Consider the following 20,380-nt stretch of genomic DNA (forward strand, 5'->3'; position numbering starts at 1 on the left):
GAAAATATTAGTTACTCTAACTAATGTAATGTTTCGGATAGTTTACTTGATTTAAATACAGAATAAAATTGTAATATTATTCATATTTTACGTATTATATGAAGAAATTTGAGTATCAATGGTGTAAAATTAAAATCCAACTAAAACAAACTATATTAAAGTTCTGTTTGTGACAGATTGCACAGTGAGACAAGAGGTTTGATTCTTGCAGTTGAAGTAAAGACAAGAAGAAAAGAAAACAAAAGAAAAGATTACATATTACTCGTAATCTCGTATAGCAAGGCATCAAGAAAGCAAAACACACTATTCATATACAACTATAACTACCAAGTGCCCCTAAAACAATGAGAAGCTTCACTTTTCACACGTCAACAAGTTGTTATAGCTCCACAAAAACATACCATTTGAGAAAAATAGATACCATGCAAGAGTGGTGTCAAGTATATAATTACAAATATGTTACACAACAATTACATAAATTTTGTTGCTTTAGGCAAACTCATTTGGATTGATGGAATCATTCGGCACTGAAATTGATGAATCTGTTTCATGTGTATTGTCATAAGTTATATCTGGAGATTGCAACTTTGATCCTTGAGGAGAATACCACATTGGCTTCGGAGGAAATGGAATAGAATCAAGTGGTCCTTCTAACATTTCTATCACTCTTTTCATAGACGGTCTATCCGATGGATTTCTTTGTATACACCACATGCCTACCAAAATAATCTTCTTTACCAATTCATTTTCATTTTCTGTGTTTGTCAAGAATCTTGTTGGAAGATTATCTTGCTCCAGTTCCTTATAAATCCACTCTGTAAAGTACATTTCACTGGTACATGTATCTTTATCATTATAATTCTCTTTTCCTCCAATTACTTCAAGAATTAACTTCCCATAGCTATACACATCAGATTTGTGAGAAACTCGAGAAACTCCACTGTATATTTGATTATATACTTCTGGTGCAACATATCCCACTGTTCCTCTTGCATGCTGTAGAGATACAATACTCTCCTTCTTTGTGCATACTTTAGCTAGTCCAAAATCAGCAATTTTAGGACAAAAATCTACATCCAAAAGAATATTTTGAGGTTTAATATCAAGATGTAAAATCTTGGTACTACATCCCCAATGTAAATATTCTAATCCTCGAGCAATGCCACTTATAATTTGATAGAGTTTGCTCCAATCCAATTTTGATGCTTTTTTATCAATAAATTTATCTAAAGAACCATTTGGCATGAATTCATAAATCAAAGCTCTCTTATTTGTCTCGTAACAAAATCCTAAAAATGGGACAATATTCACATGAGACGTGCTATTAATACTTGCCACCTCGTTTATGAATTCTTTTCCATTAAATTCTTCTCCATTCCCTTTAGACTCTTTCAATATCTTCACTGCTACATGACGACCATCACTTAAACTTCCTTTATATACAATACCAAATCCTCCTTGTCCTAATTTCTCACCAAAGGAATTGGTCATCCTTTTCACCTGCGAATAACTATATCGTTTTTGCACAATAAACCCATGACTTTGTATCAAATCCTCAACATTTTGATCAACAATTGTTTTCTTGAACATGATTTTCCGTAACCTCTTGCTTTTGTAAATAACCACCACACATGCTATCAAAATTCCAACACTGGCTGCTGATAAGCCTGCACGTATATAATGCAAGGAAGTGGATACCAATTACAAACAATAATTTGAATCTTTTGAGAAAAAAATCATAAGAAAAATGGACCAAATATTCAATCACTCATAATTTTTTATATTGAGCTGGTAAAAATTTAAAAATGATTCCACAATTTAAAAATCAATTAGTTTGATAATACTAAAGCAAGGGATCAACAAAATCTTTTAAGTATGTTAGCATGATAAAATCTAATTAGATTCTTTAAATACCTGTCCAAAATATTATTAAGGATAAAGGACAAAAAGAGATATAAAATTATGTAAAAAAAATACGGTAAAGTAAATGTTGATTCATATAATAAACATAACAAGAAGTGAACATGAAATGAGAAAATGAATTATATTTTATTACACAATTTATACGTATTAAAAATTATTAACATTGAAGATATATAGTATTTTATATAAATTTTTAAGAGTAAAGAATTATTTTGGTCCACAACATTAGTATTGAATTCTAATTTACTTCCTAACATTTTAAATATTTTATTTCAATTCCAACAACTTCCAACAACTTTTAAACGTTCTATTTCAATTCTAAAAAATTTTTAAGTGGGTTCAATGTTGTCTCACTATTAAACTTGACACAAACAACTCGGATATTAAAGAGTCAATAACATTTAATTTCAGTATGTAAGTGAAATCAATCCACCGACGATCACTAATATAAAAATGTTTTCTTTAATTTTGAAGCGTTGACTATTAATTGTTAGAATTTTGAATTTTAATTTGTACAAAAAGAAAATTGAGGAGAAGAAGTGTTACACGAAGGTTTTTGTTATGTTTTTTTAACACATGAAAAAAGATATAACTTAACTAGTAACTTATAGGTAGGACCACATTTAAAATTTTTTGAGATAAAAATAGAATGTTTGAATCGTTTAGGACCAAATTAGAATTTGACCCAAACGTTGAGGATCAAAATTGTACTTTATTCAATTTTTAATATATGTTTATTATATTTAATTAGTACTTTATTAATTGTAATAATAAATAAGAATTTTTTAATTTTTTTAAAATTTTTTATTAAAAGATGATTGATTAATTTTTATTTTTGCTAAATTATTAAAATTGCTAACATAGCATCATTAACACACAAAAAGTATTACTTTAGCTTATTATAAAAAAATTGGTTACAATTTTATAAGTTATAATAAATAGATAAATAAAGAGCTATGTTATAGATAGATAGATAGATAGATAGCTAATTTGTGCGTATAAACCAAACGAATAATTGTTAAATATGTTTGCAAATTTATAAATAAAAAAATTATAGTATTTATCTTTTAAGTAAGTTAAATAACTAAAAACGATAATTTTTCAAATTAAAACTTGTTATGCTATATGTGAAGGTAGGTGGAAGTACCTGTAATCAAAGCAGTTGGGATTCGCCCATTAGAAGGAAGCACAGGAAAATCATTGCCAGTGGCAATAAAATTGACCTTTGGTGAGAATTTAGGAATATTTCCAGCAAGGTGATTGTTAGAGACATTCACAACCTCAAGTTCAGGTAATGTTGTCAATCTTTCAGGAATTTCACCCGTCAAATTATTGCCATCTAAATACAATTCCCGCAAATCAGTTAAATTGGCGAATGCAGGAGAGATTGTGCCCGTCAATTTCAGATTTGATAAATTCACCATTCTGATCTTATTTTTGTCATCACACGTAATGAAACGCCAACCTTTACAGGCATTATTTCCTTTCCATGTAAGCGCCAACAGAATTGGATACTTAAATTCCGCAGCAATTTCAAGTAAAATGGTCACTTTGTGATCACAAGGTCCTGGATCTTTGTGACAGAAGCCATTTGTGGTGTTAACACCAAGATTGGCTGGTTCAAAATAACTGAAGGTAAGATTTGGTAGAGGACCTTGCAAAAAGTTATAGCCCAAATAAAGATATTCTAAGTTTGGAAGAGTAGTGATGAGAGAATCTGGGACCACACCCGTTAATTGATTGTGGGAAAGTTGTAAATCTTGTAAGGAGGTGCAACGAGACATGTCAGGAATAGGTCCTGTAAACGAGTTCCCTTGAAGCCAGACTTGAGATAAGTCGAGCATGTTTGAAAGGACATCAATCGGACCCGAAAACCCGTTACCCTTCTGGTTATTGAGATGCAAGGTGGCAATCTTGGTCCCTCCGAAAGACTCTGGCAAGACACCGCTGAGGTTGTTGTTGGAAAGAAGAACAGTCTCCAAACTTGGCAAGGAGTCAAATATTTCTGGTAAAGAGCCCATGACATTTGTAGCAGTAAGATTGAGGTCTTTCAGTTGTGTGGAGTGAGTCAAGTTGGGGAAGGTCCATGGTGCAAGGTTGGTGTTGTTTCCCAAGTTGAGACTCACCAAACTGGGTAGACCCTGGAAGCAACCTTGGGGGATGAAGCTAAGGTTGTTGTTAGGGAGTGAAACTAATAGGTTCAAATATGGGAAGAAATGAGACAAGTTTGGTAGGGATCCCATGAGATTTGTAGCCTCGAGGTCGAGGTAGGAGAGTTGCAATGAGGAATGAGTCAAATCGAGGGGGAAGGTCCATGGTGGGAGGTTGGTGTTGTTGGCCAAAGAGAGGACACCCAAACTGGTTAGGTTGTGGAAGCAGCCCTCAGGGATGGAGGAGAGGTTGTTGTTAGAGAGATCAAGATTATCCATAACTGGGAAGGAATGTGATATGTTTGGTACGGAGCCCTTGAGATTTGTAGAAGACAGGTAGAGGTATAGGAGTTGGGAGGAGTGAACAGTCAAATCGGTAGGAAAGTTCCATGGTGGGAGGTTGATGTTATTCAAGGCCAAGTACTGCAAACTAGTTAGACCATGGAAGCAACCATGTGGGATGGAGTTGAAGTTGTTGTAGTCGAGGTACACGTATTGGAGGAAGGAGAGGTTGGCGAGAGAGGGAACAGGCCCACTCAGATTATTGTCGGAGAGATGGAGGGATGCGAGTTGGGAGAGGGAGTCGTTGAGGCCTGCGGGAACTGTTCCCGTTAGCGACATTGCAGGGAGATAGATCTCTTCAATCCTTCCACTTTGATGGTTGCAGGTCACGCGGCTCCACTGGCACATGTGGGTGGTGTTGGACCAGCCAGGGGGTTTGAGTGCATTGAGAAGCTTCAACATGTATGCAGCTTCATCATCGTTGGACTCCACACAACCCATGATGCACACCACAACCATACACAAATTTCTAATAATCCCATTTTTCCATCTTGATTTCAGGTATGCCATCTATGATCCACAGACACACGCGTATAAAATGATCAACAAACAACTTGTTAACTTTCACATCCAACACCAAAACATATAATGAATGAAACAACTCCAAACTTCAACAAATAAAAATTGCATAAAAAAAAACGCTCGAAACGTCTTTTTATAAAGATATTTTTTTAATAATTAAAATTTAATACATATAATCGATTAAATTGTGTTATTTCTGTCGAAATTAAGTTAGACAAATTGATTTAACTAAAAAATGGTGAATTAAATCTTGAACTAGTCTAAATTAATATTATTTTTGATAAAAAATGACTACAATACCCTATTATAGAAAATGACTAAAATATTTCTATTATATATATTAATTTTGAGAATCCTAAATTTTAGCCCTTTATTTATTTTTATCGTATAGTTAGGATTTAGAATTTTTAAAATTAATATATATATATATAATAAGAGTATTTTAATCATTCTCTATAATAAGAGTATTGTATGTTAATAGAAGTATTTTAGTCATTTTCTATAATAGAGTATTATAGTCATTTTTTATAAAAAAATAATATTAATTTAGACCAGTTCAAGATTTGATTCATCATTTTTTCGGTTAAATCAATTTGTTTAGCCTAATTTTGACAAAAATAACATGATTTAATCATTGTATATGTTAAATTTTAATAACTGAAAAATATCTTTAAAAAAAGACATTTTAGACGTCTTTATCTGAGTAGCTCTTTAAAAAAATATACACTAATACTATTATTATTATTATTATCATCATATAACATTGTTAAATCTCATTCATTTTGCACTAATTTACATTCTAATCTTTAGATTTAAAAAAAAAAAGATTACTCACATAAAGTCTTCTAAAGCGTTTTTTTTAATGTATTTTTTAATAATTAAAATTTAATATATATAATCAATTAAAGCATATTATTTTTGTCAAAATTAACTTAAATAAATTGATTTAATAAGAGTATTTTAGTTATTTTTTATAATAAGAATATTGTAGTTATTTTTTATAAAAAAATATTAATTTAGACCGGTTCAAAATGTAGTTTATCAATTTTTTATCAAATCAATTTGTCTGATCTACTTTTAAAAAAAATATGTTTAATCAATTATATGTATTGAATTTTAATTACTAAAAAATATCTTAAAAAAAGAGATTTTAAGCGTTTTTATCTGAATGATTCCTTAAAAAGATATCTAACTAGACACAGTTTAATTTATTTTGTCATAAATACCATTTTTCTTTCTAAATAGTTTTAAGTTATTTTTCTTTTCTCTCTCGGTACGTAATTCCTTATTTAAACATTATATAAAAATTAAACGCCACAACTAATTTTTTATTTATAATATTATTTAAACATTATCTAAAAAATTATAAATGCTTTTTATGTTAAATATATTTAAGTAACAATAATGAATATTTCTTAAAGTAAATTTATTTCTGGAATCCAATTGAATCATCTTCGAATAGCGAAAATTCTAAGTCTTTGAGGCTACATTGTTCGCCGCCGTTGACCTTTATTTTATTTTGCCTACTAAAGTCACCTGAAAAGTATGCATTATCATTTTGAGGCCATGTATTTATCGTGTTTGTTTTATTTTACCGAAAAATGTTTTTTTTTTCCTTTTTGATCATGAAAGTATGCGTTATTATTATAAAAGATGGAGGGTAATTTATTTTCTGATTGGTGCACAAAGATTTCCCTTATCCATTCTTTTTCTTTTAATTTTAATTTTTAGTGCAGGGAAACGGTCAATTGCATGTGTTGTATCTTCCATTGATGGTAAAGCTAAGGAAAAACCAGTTATATCGATGGTGATCAGAAAAAAGAAAAGCTTACGTGCAAAATGTGCAGATCGCTGATGCTAGTTTCTCTTTTCGTTTTCTTAGCTTACTTTTATATCATCAATGTGCAAACAATAAACAGCAGGAACAAGAAATGCTGTGAATTTTCCAACCAGAGAGTAATAATAAGCTGCTTTAAAAAAAAAAAAAAATCATACTTCAAATCTCTATATTGCTGAAATTTAAAATGAATTTATTATATCACCAATTTTATAGTATCTATCGTTTAGTGCCGAATTTTTATTGAATTTATTTTTTATATCAAATTTTAAATATTTAAAATTTATTAATTTATATATTTTTAAATTAAATATTAACTATTCAACTTTGCAAAATAATAAGATAGTTAAACAAAACTAAAGAGATAATACAAGAGACGAAATTTCAAAGAAAAGAATCGTAATTGAGACTCATAAACATGTGGTAGAGTTTAGCTTGACTTATATATATGGAATATACGTAATACGTGTATATAGAAATTTAAATATTCAACCTAGTACATTTTTTTCTTAAAAAATATCAATATCATTAAACATTATTTCTACATAACAAACAGAGCAGCCATTATAGAAAAATTGAAGGGTAGAAAAAAAGAGAGATAGAATAAAAGACAACAATGACTTGAATATTATTTTTGGACTTTTTTGAGACAGGAGAGTGCTAGGTAAATAATGACTATCTTGAATAACATGAACAACCATCAATTAAATAAAAATACACTATATTTTAATTTAATATTACTAATTAAATTTATTTTTTTAACCTTATTAATTCACATTATTTACATATTGTACAAAAATATTATTACTGTACTTTTCCTTTGAGACATAATGCATGTAAGATACAATACAATTGTTAAACGTATTCAATGAAAGAGACAATATTAGAGACTCACACTAACGTAGTGTTTGGGATGGTTTTTTTTTTTGTCGGTTTATGATGATTTACTTGACTTATATAAAAAACAAAATTATTGTAATATCCTTTTAATTTTATGTATTATAGGAAGAAATTTGAGAATCAATGTGTAAAATCCAACTAAAATATACTATATTAAAGAGTTTTGTTTGTGACAGATTTCACAGTGAGGCAGGGGTTTAATTTTTGTAGTTGAAGTAATTAATAAGAACTAGAAGAAGAAAAGAAAAAGAAAAAAAAGATTAACTCATATAGCAAGGCATTGAATCTTCAGTTGTTTAGTTATAGCAAGCAAACCACACAGCTCATGTATAATTACAAGAGTGTCTCTACACAATGAGAAGCTTTACTTTTCTCATGTCAACTTGTTATAGCTCCACAAAACATACCACTTGAAAAAAAAAAAGATATCATGCAAGAGTGGTGTCAAGAGTATAATGAGAAATATCTTACACAACAATTATATAAATTTTGTTACCTTAGGCAGACTCATTTGGATTGATGGAATCATTGTGCACTGAAGTTGAAGAATCTGTTTCATGTGTATTGTCATAAGCTATACCTGGAGATTGCAACTTTGATTCTTGGGGAGAATACTATATTGGCTTTGGAGAAAATGGAATAGAATCAAGTGGTCCTTTTAACATCTCTATCACTATTTTTATGGATGGTCTGAAGGATTTCTTTGTATACACTATATGCTTACTAAAATAATCTTCTTTACTAAATCATTATTTTCATCCTCTATATTCATCAAACATTTGGTTGAAAGATTGTCTTGTTTGAACTCCTTGTAAATCCAATCTGTAAAAAATATTTCACTCGCACGAGAATCTTTATTATTATAATTCTTTTTTCCTCCGACTACTACAAGAATCAACTTCCCATAACTATACACATCGGATTTGTGAGAAATTCGAGAAATTCCACCATACATTTGATTATATACTTCTAGTGTAATATATCCTGGAGTTCCTCTTGCACACTGTAGAGATACAATGCTCTCTTTTTTTGTACATATTTTAGTTAGTCCAAAATCAACAATTTTAGGAACAAATTCCTCATCCAAAAGAATATTTTGAGGTTTAATATCAAGATGTAAAATTTTGGTGCTACATCCCCAATGTAAATATTCTAGCCCACGAGCAATATCAATTATAACTTGATAGAGTATATTCCAATCCAATTTGCATACAGCATTAAACGATGCCCTTTCATCAATAAATTTATCTAAAGAACCATTTGGCATGAATTCATAAATCAATGCTCTTTTATTTGGCTCATAACAAAATCCTAAAAATGGGACAATATTCACATAGGATGTTCTATTAATACTTGCAACTTCATTTATAAATTATTCTCTATTAGCTTTACACTCTTTTAATATCTTTACTGCTATTTGACGTCCATCACTTAAACTTCCTTTGTATACAACACCAAATGCTCCTTTTCCTAGTTCCTCACGAAATGAATTAGTTATCTTTTTTACCTGTGAATAACTATATCGTTTTTGCACTATAAACCTATAACTTTGTATCAAATCCTCAACATTGTGATCAACAATTGTTTTCTTGAACAGGATTTTCTGTAACCTCTTGCTTTTATAAATAACCGCAGCACATGTTACCAAAATTCCAACACTGGCTGCTGATAAGCCTGTACGTATATATGCAAGGAACAAAGTAGAGATCAATTACAAACAATAATTTGAATATAATCCTTTCAGAAAAAATTCTTAAGAAACATGGACCAAAAAATCAATCACTCATGACTTTTTATATTGATGAGCTGGTCAAACTTTAAAAATGATTCTACAAGTTAGATATTTAAATAATAAAGTAAAAGAGTGAAGAGTTTGAAAAACTCTAAATTAACATTTGTGATGACTAAACATTATTAATTTGATTAATTGCAAAAATATTAATTCATATATGTTGATTAATTAATTTTTGCTATGCAGGTATGTTTGGGCCGAAAATAAAAGAAAATTGTTGCAAGCCCAATTATATTGAAAATACATTCAGCATTGATACAAAAATTAAATTGATTATATGGCTAAATACTTGTTGTGGTATTTGGGTTAGAATTTGTGATACAGGCCCAATTTAAATACTTGTTACTAGATCATTAAAGTTGGTCCGAAATAAAAAAAAATTGGGTCAGATTGAATTTTGTTGCTACAAGCCCAATTGTAATCCATGCTAAGTGATCCTATGCTTGGTCCGAAACCATTAAGCAAAGAAAGCAAAGTTTCATTGCTTCCAACGGATCTCTTTTTAATCATGTGATGGAACTCAAAATTTTATTGAGAAGAGTTAATGCAGTTCTTGAAACTATGAGAGAGAAATCATGATTGATTAGATGGTTGGTCTTAATGAAGGCACGCTACCTAAAGCAAAGGGAAGTAAAAGCAACTCATTTTATTTAATTTAATCAAACACATTTAATTGCTTTTTTTCCTACTCTCTCTTCTCTCTCTACTTGCTTCTCACTTTCGGTCACTTCCATCACAGCAACCATGGAAGCTTTAGTGAGTTATCAAGAAGAAGTTAGAAGCAAGCTAAAGATCATCACAATGATGACAAGAAAAAGAAAACAAAAAGTATGGTGTGGCTAAGATTCTCATTCACTTGTGGTAAGATTTTGTGAAGAGATCTTGGCTTCTCCATACCAAAAATGGTTAAAGAAGATTTCGGTCAGAGTAGAAGAATCTTGGAGGGATGACTTGTCTCTGATTCTGCTCAACCACCACAGGAGGTAGCTACAGTGGCTACGTGATGGAAGAGGTAGAGACTGGAGCAGATAAAGCTCTCATCATCATGAAGCATCAAGGGCCAGAGGTTCATCTTGGAAAGCAAGGCAAGGATGGAAGGCTCGGATTGATGAAGAATGGTGACCAAGGAAGAACTAGAGGTAATTGCATGTTGGGTTTTGCATGGGTTATCTCCTCTCTCTCTGGCCGAACCGGTTCTAGTTGAAGAAGAAGAAGAAGATTGGCTTGATTTGTTTGGTTTCAACCTTGGAGACTTCTCCTTATAAGTAAGGGTGAACAGTCAGGGTTTGATTCAAGGAGTGAGAGTGCAAGGTACAGGGTTCTCATAACTACCTAAACTAACAGAAGTTCTTCTCCTTCAATGTTCTTCATTTTGTAATTTTCCTGTTTAATTTTGTCATGTCTTGAGTCTCATGGTAAAAGGCAAACAGTGAGGTTTGTATGAAAAAGCCATAGAGCGAAAAAAGACGGAGAGTGCAAAATTAAAAGAAAAAGCCATAGATGTCCTTAGAGTTCCTTTGTACATCTGTGTTGTGTTTCATGATTCTGTGGGAATCTCCTTGTAAGTTGGGTTAGCACTATACAGTTGAAAGCTTGACAGTGACCAAGTCAAGTTCAGGATTGGGGTTTAGATTCTGGACTTGTCCCAGATAGGAAGGGTAGTTCCTAGGGAGAATTGATGTTTGTAATCAAGAAGGATTATAGTGAAATTCCATCATTGTTGTGATGGAGACTCGATGTAGGCTACACTACACTTAGCAGCTGAACCAGGATATATCTGAGTGTAATTTTCTCCTCTCTCTTCTACTTCATTTATGTTTCTGCTGCACAGGAGATAAAACAAAAAATATCTCGTGCTGACTGACGAGACAAAAAGAAAAGTCTCGTGGTTGGGTACGAGACAAAAGAAAAAGTCTCGTGACTGGTTACGAGATAAAAAGACAAAAAATTTCCAGAAGTAGTTTCAAATGCCAGCAAGTATTGTCAAGTGAAAAGGAGGCTAAGATTCAACCCCCTTCTCTTAGCCATTGATAACCATCAAGGATCAACAAAAGTTCTTTAACTGATGAGTTACCATGATGAAATCCAATTCGAAAAATGCTTCATGCATTTGATTTCTATACATTCTAGTACTCTATTATGGATATTAATTTATTATTATTTATATAACATTTGTCTAATTTTTTAAACAATTTAAAAATCCTGAAATCTCTGTATATACGTAAAAGAAGGAAAAAAAAAATCTCAGGCATGTCCCACTAATTAAATAGATCTATATGTACATGCATGGACCAGCAAATAATGACATATATAACATTATATATCATGAACCACTCATTTATGACTAAACCACTTACATACAGATCCTCTCTACTTGTTTCACGTGTGAAAAAAATTATTAATTCTATAAGTAAACTGATAATATAATCGTATATAGCAATAATGATTGTACTTAGTACTTACCTGCAATCAAGGAAAGTGAGAATGGAGCTTTAGATGGAGCAACTGTGGTTGGCTGAGAAGCATTGACGAGCAGAACAAAAAAATAGCTTGCGTTCTTGCCTTTAATGGTTTATGTTCATAATAGGACAGAGGCATGTAGCTGTTTTAAATTAATAGCTTGTTCAATAGGATACGATTTCATATGTGTGATATTTAGACACTTCAGAATCACCTTAATATAAATCATCAACATACATATATATTATAGGTCTACATGAGAATAACATTAAACATGTTTAGCTTCACTCAAATACAAAAGGTACAAGATATTTTACAATCATATTAACATGAGACATTTTTATTGATCTCATGTATGGAACTACTTTCCTCTGTGGTTGTTAAAATTGTCTCATGCTTGCTACTAGAAGATGTATCTAAAATTTCTAACTGAGACCTTTCAGGAGAATACAACACAGGCTTTGGAGGAAATGGCACGGACTCAAGTTCTCCATGCAACATTTCCACAACTTTACTCATTGATGGCCTATGTGCTGGATTTGGTTGAATACACCACAAACTTACTAATATAATCTTCTTTATCATATCATTATCTTCATCTGAAATATCGGAGTGTCTACCAAGAATATTACTTTGATCAAGATCTTCATATATCCAATCAGGAAAATACATTTCACTGCGATGCGATTCTTTATTGTTGAAGTTTTTTCTTTTTTCGAACATCTCAAGAATCAACATACCATAACTATATACATCAGATTTATCAGAAATTCTACCGTATGCTCGACTAAAGATTTCTGGTGCAATGTAACCTGGAGTTCCTCTTGTGCCTAAAATAGATACATTACTCTCTTTCTTTTGACAGATTCGAGCTAATCCAAAATCTGAGATTTTTGGACAAAAATGTTCATCTAGAATAATGTTTTCAGGTTTTATATCAAGATGCAAAATTTTTGTTGTGCATCCTTGATGCAAGTATTCTAACCCTTGTGCAATACCAATTGCAATGTTGTACAAAATACTCCAATCCAAACTACAAAAAGTTTCGGGAGATTTTGCTTTGTAGATGTATTTATCTAGAGAACCATTAGGCATGAATTCATAAATGAGTGCTCTTTTGCCTTGATCATAACAAAATCCTAAAAGTGAGACAATATTCACATGAGATGTCCTACTAATACTAGCAACTTCATTTATGAATTCTTCTCCGCTTCCCTTAGATTCACTTAATATTTTTACTGCAACCTGACGACCATCAGTTAAACTTGCTTTGTATACAGTGCCATATCCACCTTGTCCTAATTTATCACGAAATGAATTTGTCATTCTTTTCACTTCGGAATAACTAGATCGCTTGGGTGCCAAAAATTCATAACCTTTTATAAAATCCTCGATGTTGTGGTCATTGTATGTTGTCTTGAAGATAACTCGATGGATTAAATGAAGGCACCTCTTGCGGTTATAAATAACCAAAACAAGTATTATAATAACTCCAGCACTAGTTATCGACATAACTGTACATATGCAAAAAATGGAGAATAATTACATACACTAACTTGGACGATTTTTAGAAGAATAGCCACAATAAGTATGAATAACATGACAGAAGGAATTATTATTATTATTATTATTATTATTATTAAGTAGAAGGAAGTAGTATAGACATAAAAATAAACGACAATTCTTGTTTTAACTCTTTTTTTTTTGGATAAAACTAAAAATACTAACAATTAGCCAATATCATTCCATATCATTCTTGGATTTATTATTTTGAATTTTTGAAATATTCAAGTACTTTTTATTTTTATTATCTCGGTAACTAACGAGACCATCTTTCTTTATTGTTTTCTAAATAAAATTTTGAAGATTGACAGAATACTAACATGAAATTTGAGAACAAAATAACACAATATCAAGTTAGACACATGACAACAAAAACAAAGTTAAAAACCATGGAAAATCAATAAAACTAATGGCCTAATGCTACTAAAATAGGAAACGCAACTAGTAACTTTTAAATATGGTTTTAATTGAAAATTTGTAAAAGATAAGTTGTAGTATTGAATTTTTATTAAATTAAAAATCTAAAAACAATAATTTGAAATTAAAACTTTTGTCTAAAAGATTCTTATATGGTACATGTGAAGTTAGGTAGAAGTAAGTACCTGTAATGAAAGGAGTTGAGATTCTATGGTGGGAAGCATTAGGAAAATCATTGCCTGTGGCAATAAAGTTGACCTTTGGTGAGAATTTGGGAATATTTCCAGCAAGGTGGTTGTTAGAGACATTCACAACTTCTAGTTCAGGCAATGTTGCCAATCCTTGAGGTATTTCACCCGTCAAATTATTGCCATCCAAATGCAATTCCCGCAAATCAGTTAAATTGGCGAATGCAGGAGAGATTGTGCCCGTCAATTTCAGATTTGATAAATTCACCATTCTGATCTTATTTTTGTCATCACACGTAATGAAACGCCAACCTTTACAGGCATTATTTCCTTTCCATGAACGTGCCAACTGAAGTGGATACTTAAATTCCGCAGCAATTTGAAGCAAAATGGTCACTTTGCGATCACAAGGTCCAGGATCTCTGTGACAAAAGCCATTTGTTGTGTTAACACCAAGATTCACATCCTCCTCAGAAAAAAGGTCAAATTTGGGCAAAGGACCTTGCAAAAAGTTGTCGTTCAAAGAAATACTTCGCAGCGAATCGAGTGTTGTTAGAGAATTTGGAACGACACCTGTTAATCGGTTGCGGGCAAGTTGCAAATCTTGCAAAGCTGTAGAACGGGACAAGTCAGGAATTGGGCCTTCAAAGAAGTTTCCCTGAAGCCAAGCTTCAGACAAGTCGACCATGGTTGAAAGGATATCTATTGTACCCCAAAACCCATTATCGTTGAGATGCAGTGTGACAACCTTAGATCCTCCGAAAGACTCTGGCAAGACCCCAGTAAGGTGGTTGTTGGAGAGAAGAATTGTTTGCAAGTTCGGCAACGATTTTAGCATGTCTGCTGGTAGGAAGCCTATTACATTTGTAGCAACAAGATTGAGGTCTTCCAGTTCTGTGGAGTGAGTGAAGTTGGGGAAGGTCCATGGTGCAAGGTTGGTGTTGCTTCCCAACTTGAGCCTCTGCAAACTGGGTAGACCCTGGAAGCAACCTTGGGGAAGGAAGGTAAGGTTGTTGTTGGAGAGTTGAACAGTGTCCAAGTAGGGGAAGAAATGAGATAAGTTTGGTAGTGATCCCATAAGATTTGTGGACTCGAGGTCAAGGGATATCAATGAGGAGGAACGAGTCAAGTGGAGGGGGAAGGTCCATGGTGGGAGGTTGGTGTTGTTGGCTAAAGAGAGGACCCCCAAACTGGTTAGGTTGTGGAAGCAACCCTCAGGAATGGAGGAGAGGTTGTTGTTAGAGAGAAAAAGCCATCTGATAGTTGGGAAGGAATGGGATATGTTTGGCAAGGAGCCCATGAGATTGGTGTCATCGAGTTCGAGGTATTGGAGTTGGGAAGAGTAAAGAGTTAAATGGGCAGGAAAATTCCACATGGTGGGAGGTGAAGGTTGTTTCTCAAGTTCAATAAGTGCAAATTGGTTAGACCATAGAAGCAAGCATGAGGGATGGAGTTGAAGTTGTTGTTGTGGAGGGACACCGATTGAAGGAAGGTGAGGTTAGCGAGAGAGGGTAGAGGTCCACTGAGAGAATTGTTGTAGAGAAGGAGGTATTTGAGTTGTGTGAGGGAGTCGTTGAGGCCTGAAGGAATTGTTCCCCTCAGCGAGCTTGAACTGAGATCAATCTCTTCAATCCTTCCACTTTGATTGTTGCAACTCACACCAGTCCAGTTGCACATGTGGGTGGTGTTGGACCAGCCAGGGGGATTCACTGCATTCATAAGCTTCAACATGTATGCACCTTCACCTTCACCATCTTTGGACTCCACACAACCCATGCACACCACAACCATACACAAACTAATAATAATACTTCCATTTTTGCATCTTGATTTCAGGTATGCCATATATTTCTCGCTTGTGACGATGCTCAATCACACACATGTATAGAAGAAACCTATAATGAACAACTCAGTCCAAACTCTAACTAATAAAAATGTCATTTCCAAAACACAGAAAGCTATGATGCGAGATACTGACACACGTCGACACGCAAATTTTAAAATTTTATAAGGAAGACACGTATCATACATATAAAATATAAAGTATTTTTTAAATAAATTGTAATGATATTTTGATATTTTATTGATATTAAAATATAAATTAATTTTTTAATTATTTTTAATGTCTTATTTTAATTATATACAGTATTTAAAATATTTTTGTATTTTAATAAATAATAATATATATTATTTTTAAATTTATTTTAAAAATACATGTTAAGAATAAGATTGGACACGCTAACACGAGATAGCATTTAGGTGTATCTAAATATGTTCAGAGAAGAATTTTTTATTTTTTATTAAGACACGGTTAAACACAGCAAATTCGCGTGTCAGATGAGTGTCAGTAAATGTCGTATCTAAAATATGTCCAACACGCGAACACAACAACTCAGTGGAATGTCCATGCTTGATGATAAACAAAAAGTATTGATTTATAATTTATTAATAAGTATAGAAAATTAATCTTTAGTTAGTTAATATGAACTATTTTTTATTATCAAATTACATTATAAATCTCATTCATTTTGCACTAATTTACCTTTGTCATCTTTATATTTAGAATATATCTATCTAAAAACTAGTTTTATCATAAATAGCATTTTTCTTTTGCTAATAAGCTTGGCAAGAAATTTTCTTACAACTAATTTTTTGTTTATAATATTATTCTTTTCTTAATAATATTATTCAAACATTATATCAAAAATTATAATATTCTTTACGTTAAATGTATTTAAGTAACAATAATGTATATATCTTAACGCAATTTTGTTTTTGGGGTCGAACAGAAGCATTTTCGAATAGCAATAATTGTTTGTCTATGAGGCCACATTGTTTGCTGTTCACCTTTAATTTATTTGTTTTTCTTTTTTATTTCCGTATACTAAAGTCATCTAAAAAGTATGCATTATCTTTTTTTTCCTTTTTCTTTACCGAAAAATTATTTCTTCCTTTTTGGTCGTGAAAGAATTGTTGTTGTGGACGTCTATGGCCACGGAATAAAAGAGATATGAATGTGCAGCACAAAAATATACATTATCAGTATAAGTATAAAAAAGCTGAAGGGTAATTTAGTTTCGATTTGTGCACAAAGATTTCCCTTATCTCTTTATTTTACTTTTGATTTAGTTATTGGTTGTTATGGTTTTTAAAAGGTAGTATTTAATTTATTAAAAAAAATTTAAAATTAATATTTAATTTAAAAAATACAAAAATAAATTATTTTTAAATATTTAAAATTTATTATAAAAGATAAATTAAGTAAAATTCAAACATCATGTAACAGACATTATAAACTTTATCTTAGTTATTTGAGAAAAGTTTAAGAACTAATAAAATTTATTATTTTTAGCTAATATTTGTAAGAGAAAAGCGCAGTATACAAGCGATTAGGGCTTGTAACTATTACAAGTTCATTAACGCCTAATCCACCAAAACGTGCTGCAACTCTTACGTCACTTACACGCGCTATATTCACGCCGTTTCACGTTTTTTTTTGTGCCTCTTTTTCTTCTTCTTCTTTCTCCGTGCTTCCTCTTTCTCTTCCTCTTCCTCTTCCTCTTCCTCCTCCTCCTCTTCTTCTTCTCCTTCTTCTTCTTCTTCTTCTTCTTTCTCTGTGTCTCTTTTTCTTCTCTTCCTCCCTCTTTGTTTATTGAAATTTCTTCTCTTCTTTTCGTTTTCTCTTTCTCCTTCATCAAAATCACCAGAAAAAACGAAGAAACAATATTCAAGGTACGTTTCTTGCCTTCTCTTTCTCATTCTTCTTCTTCTTCTTGCTACACGTTCTTCTTCCTCTTCCTGTTCTTCTTCTTCATTTACGTGCTTTTCTCTTTATTTTCTTTCTTCGTTATTCTCAGTTTCCATTGTTTTTTGACATCAAGCTCTGAAATCGTTTTTGAAGAAGAAGAAGCAGCAGCAGAAGATGAGGAGGAAAAAGAGAGAGAGTTCTGAATTATGCATAAGGTGTACTTCAACGAATTTTGGGTGTATTTCTTAAATTCTTTGGGTGTATTTTTGTAATCCTTTGGGTGTATTTCTATAATTCTTTGGGTGTATTTCTGTAAATCCTTTTGGTGTATTTCTGTAATCCTTTGGGTGTATTTCTGTAATCGTTTGGTTTATTTCTGTAACTGTTTGGGTGTATTTCTATAATTCTTTAGGTGTATTGATTTCAAGAAGAAATATACTGTCTCTCCCTATATTGGGTGTATTTCTTAAATCCTTTGGGTGTATTTCTTAAATCTTTTGGGTGTATTTCTGTAATCCTTTGGGTGTATTTCTGTAATCGTTTGGTTTATTTCTGTAACTATTTGGGTATATTTCTGTAATCCTTTGGATGTATTTCTATAATCGTTTGGGTGTATTTTTGTAATCGTTCGGGTGCATTTCTGAAGTTCCATCATCTTCAAAACAATTTCAAAGCTTGATTTCAGAAACCATGAAAATCGAAAAAAACTGAAGGAGATCGAAGGCAAAGAGAGAACGCTTTTCCATACAAATCATAAAAGTCATTTGTATTCACGCTTCTTCTTCTGTAACGCGCGTATTAGGCCCATCTTCTTCTGCTTCTTCTTCTGTAACGCGCGTGTTAGGCCCAACTTGTAAGACTTGTAAACAAAAATGACTTGTTAAAATCTGCAGCAGAGGTGTAAATTTAATTTTTTTATCGGGTGTATTTATAGTCTGTGTTTGGGTGTATTATGCAGATCTCTATGCAGACCGTCATATATGGGTTCCAATCTATCTGGATCACCACTTCATATTATAGTACCTGTAAATCAGACATTTTGAATACACCAGAGAGAGTTTAATTATGGAAAAAAATTTACTTATAATTGGATCAAATATATTTACACCATGTGTTCAATTTCTTACAAGAGTATATAACAGTTACATTAATCATTGACAATATCATTAGAATCTATCTGACAAAATGGACTCAATAACAATGAGGATGGCCTGGACAGTCTTATTGCATCACTTCTCCTCGCTCATATTTCTGAATTTCTCACTCAACAGATGGGTTGCACACTTTAGGTCCTTAATTTGCTGTAAACAAAGCAAAATTAGAGTTAGATATATTTCTATTATGAAAAACTGATTTGATTGAAGACATATATTTGTTCTTACATTTTTTCAGCTTGGTTTTTGCCTTCCATTTTTATTGCAATGAAAAATGCACCCATAGATATCAGTCAGATACACCTATAGATCAACCATATACACACAAACTGATTTTATAAGTATTTAATGAGATCAGTTCAAAATGATGTTCAATTGACTCAAACAACGATAAATATACAAGCTCTAGCAATATTACAATGTCAAACAATATACACCCAAGGACAAACAATATTAGAACAGTTGCAACAGTTAATTATATTACATGATATGGGTTCAGGAATATACATCCAACAAATTACGCCGTATACACCCAACAAATTACGCCGTATACACCCAACAATCAACTATATACACCCAACACATTACGCCATATACACCCAACAATCAACCATATACACCCAACACATTACGCCATATACACCCAACAATCAACCATATACATCCATACAAATTACTCCATATACACCCAATAAATTAAGCAATATACAGCGAAAAATCAGTTACGAGAAGAACTAGAACAAGAAGAACAGTAAAACATAGAACCACTTTGAAGAACAGTAAAACCTAGAGGAACTTACAAGAAGAGTAAAACCTAGAATAAGAAGAATAGTAAAAACAGTGATATGAGATTTAGAACAAGAAGATCAATAAAACCTAGAAGAACATAGAAGAACAGTAAAACATAGTTCTTCGATTTCGAAATCAGAAACAGAAATGTGGAAAATGTACAAGATGAGTAAAACAATAACGTACCTTGAATAATATTTTGTTGATGGTTTCTGCTATTATTCGCGACGAGTTCAAATGTCTCTTCAGTTTGAAATGTTGCTCGAAACTTGAGGATTTGTGTTATCTTTGAAGGAGAAGAGGAAGAGTGAGCCATAACGAGCGGTTTTTTCGAAGCGTAATCGTTTGAGTGACGCGCGTGCAATTGACACTCCATTTAAAGGGAGGGAGTGCGCGTGGATTAAACCTGGGTTGGACCAACTTGTAAGGATTGTATGCGTTATTTGCATGTATGTGTAATGGGGCCCTATTTTTAATTATTAAATCTAAATTTTTAGTCGAATAATTTAACAATATATTTTTTACCCATATTTTTAAATATTACTAATTAACTGAAAGCCAAAAATAATAAATTTTGACCCTCTAACATTTATCT

At 32.0% G+C, this 20,380-nt stretch overlaps 1 protein-coding gene across 3 annotated transcripts in view; it reads right to left on the reverse strand.

The window, feature by feature from the left end:
* LOC107486804 (receptor-like kinase TMK4) overlaps positions 1-20,380 on the reverse strand; it is a 134,297-nt gene that overhangs the window by 17,460 nt on the left and 96,457 nt on the right. Inside the window, exons 1-2 of one of the 3 annotated variants that reach the window (XM_021141354.2) lie at positions 14,092-15,877; positions 12,189-13,440 (exon numbers count right to left, since the gene is read on the reverse strand). The exons of 1 other annotated variant lie outside the window; for it this stretch is intronic. In XM_021141354.2, coding sequence (XP_020997013.2) covers positions 12,251-13,440; positions 14,092-15,469 — 2,568 coding nt within the window. In that variant the 5' untranslated portion in view covers positions 15,470-15,877 and the 3' untranslated portion in view covers positions 12,189-12,250. Of the gene's footprint in view, positions 1-12,188; positions 13,441-14,091; positions 15,878-20,380 lie in introns of those variants that run through there. One more of the 3 variants, XM_052260221.1, reaches the window with a different exon arrangement.

Source organism: Arachis duranensis, chromosome 4 (genome assembly GCF_000817695.3).
Source record: "Arachis duranensis cultivar V14167 chromosome 4, aradu.V14167.gnm2.J7QH, whole genome shotgun sequence".
Classification (NCBI taxonomy): Eukaryota; Viridiplantae; Streptophyta; class Magnoliopsida; order Fabales; family Fabaceae; genus Arachis; species Arachis duranensis.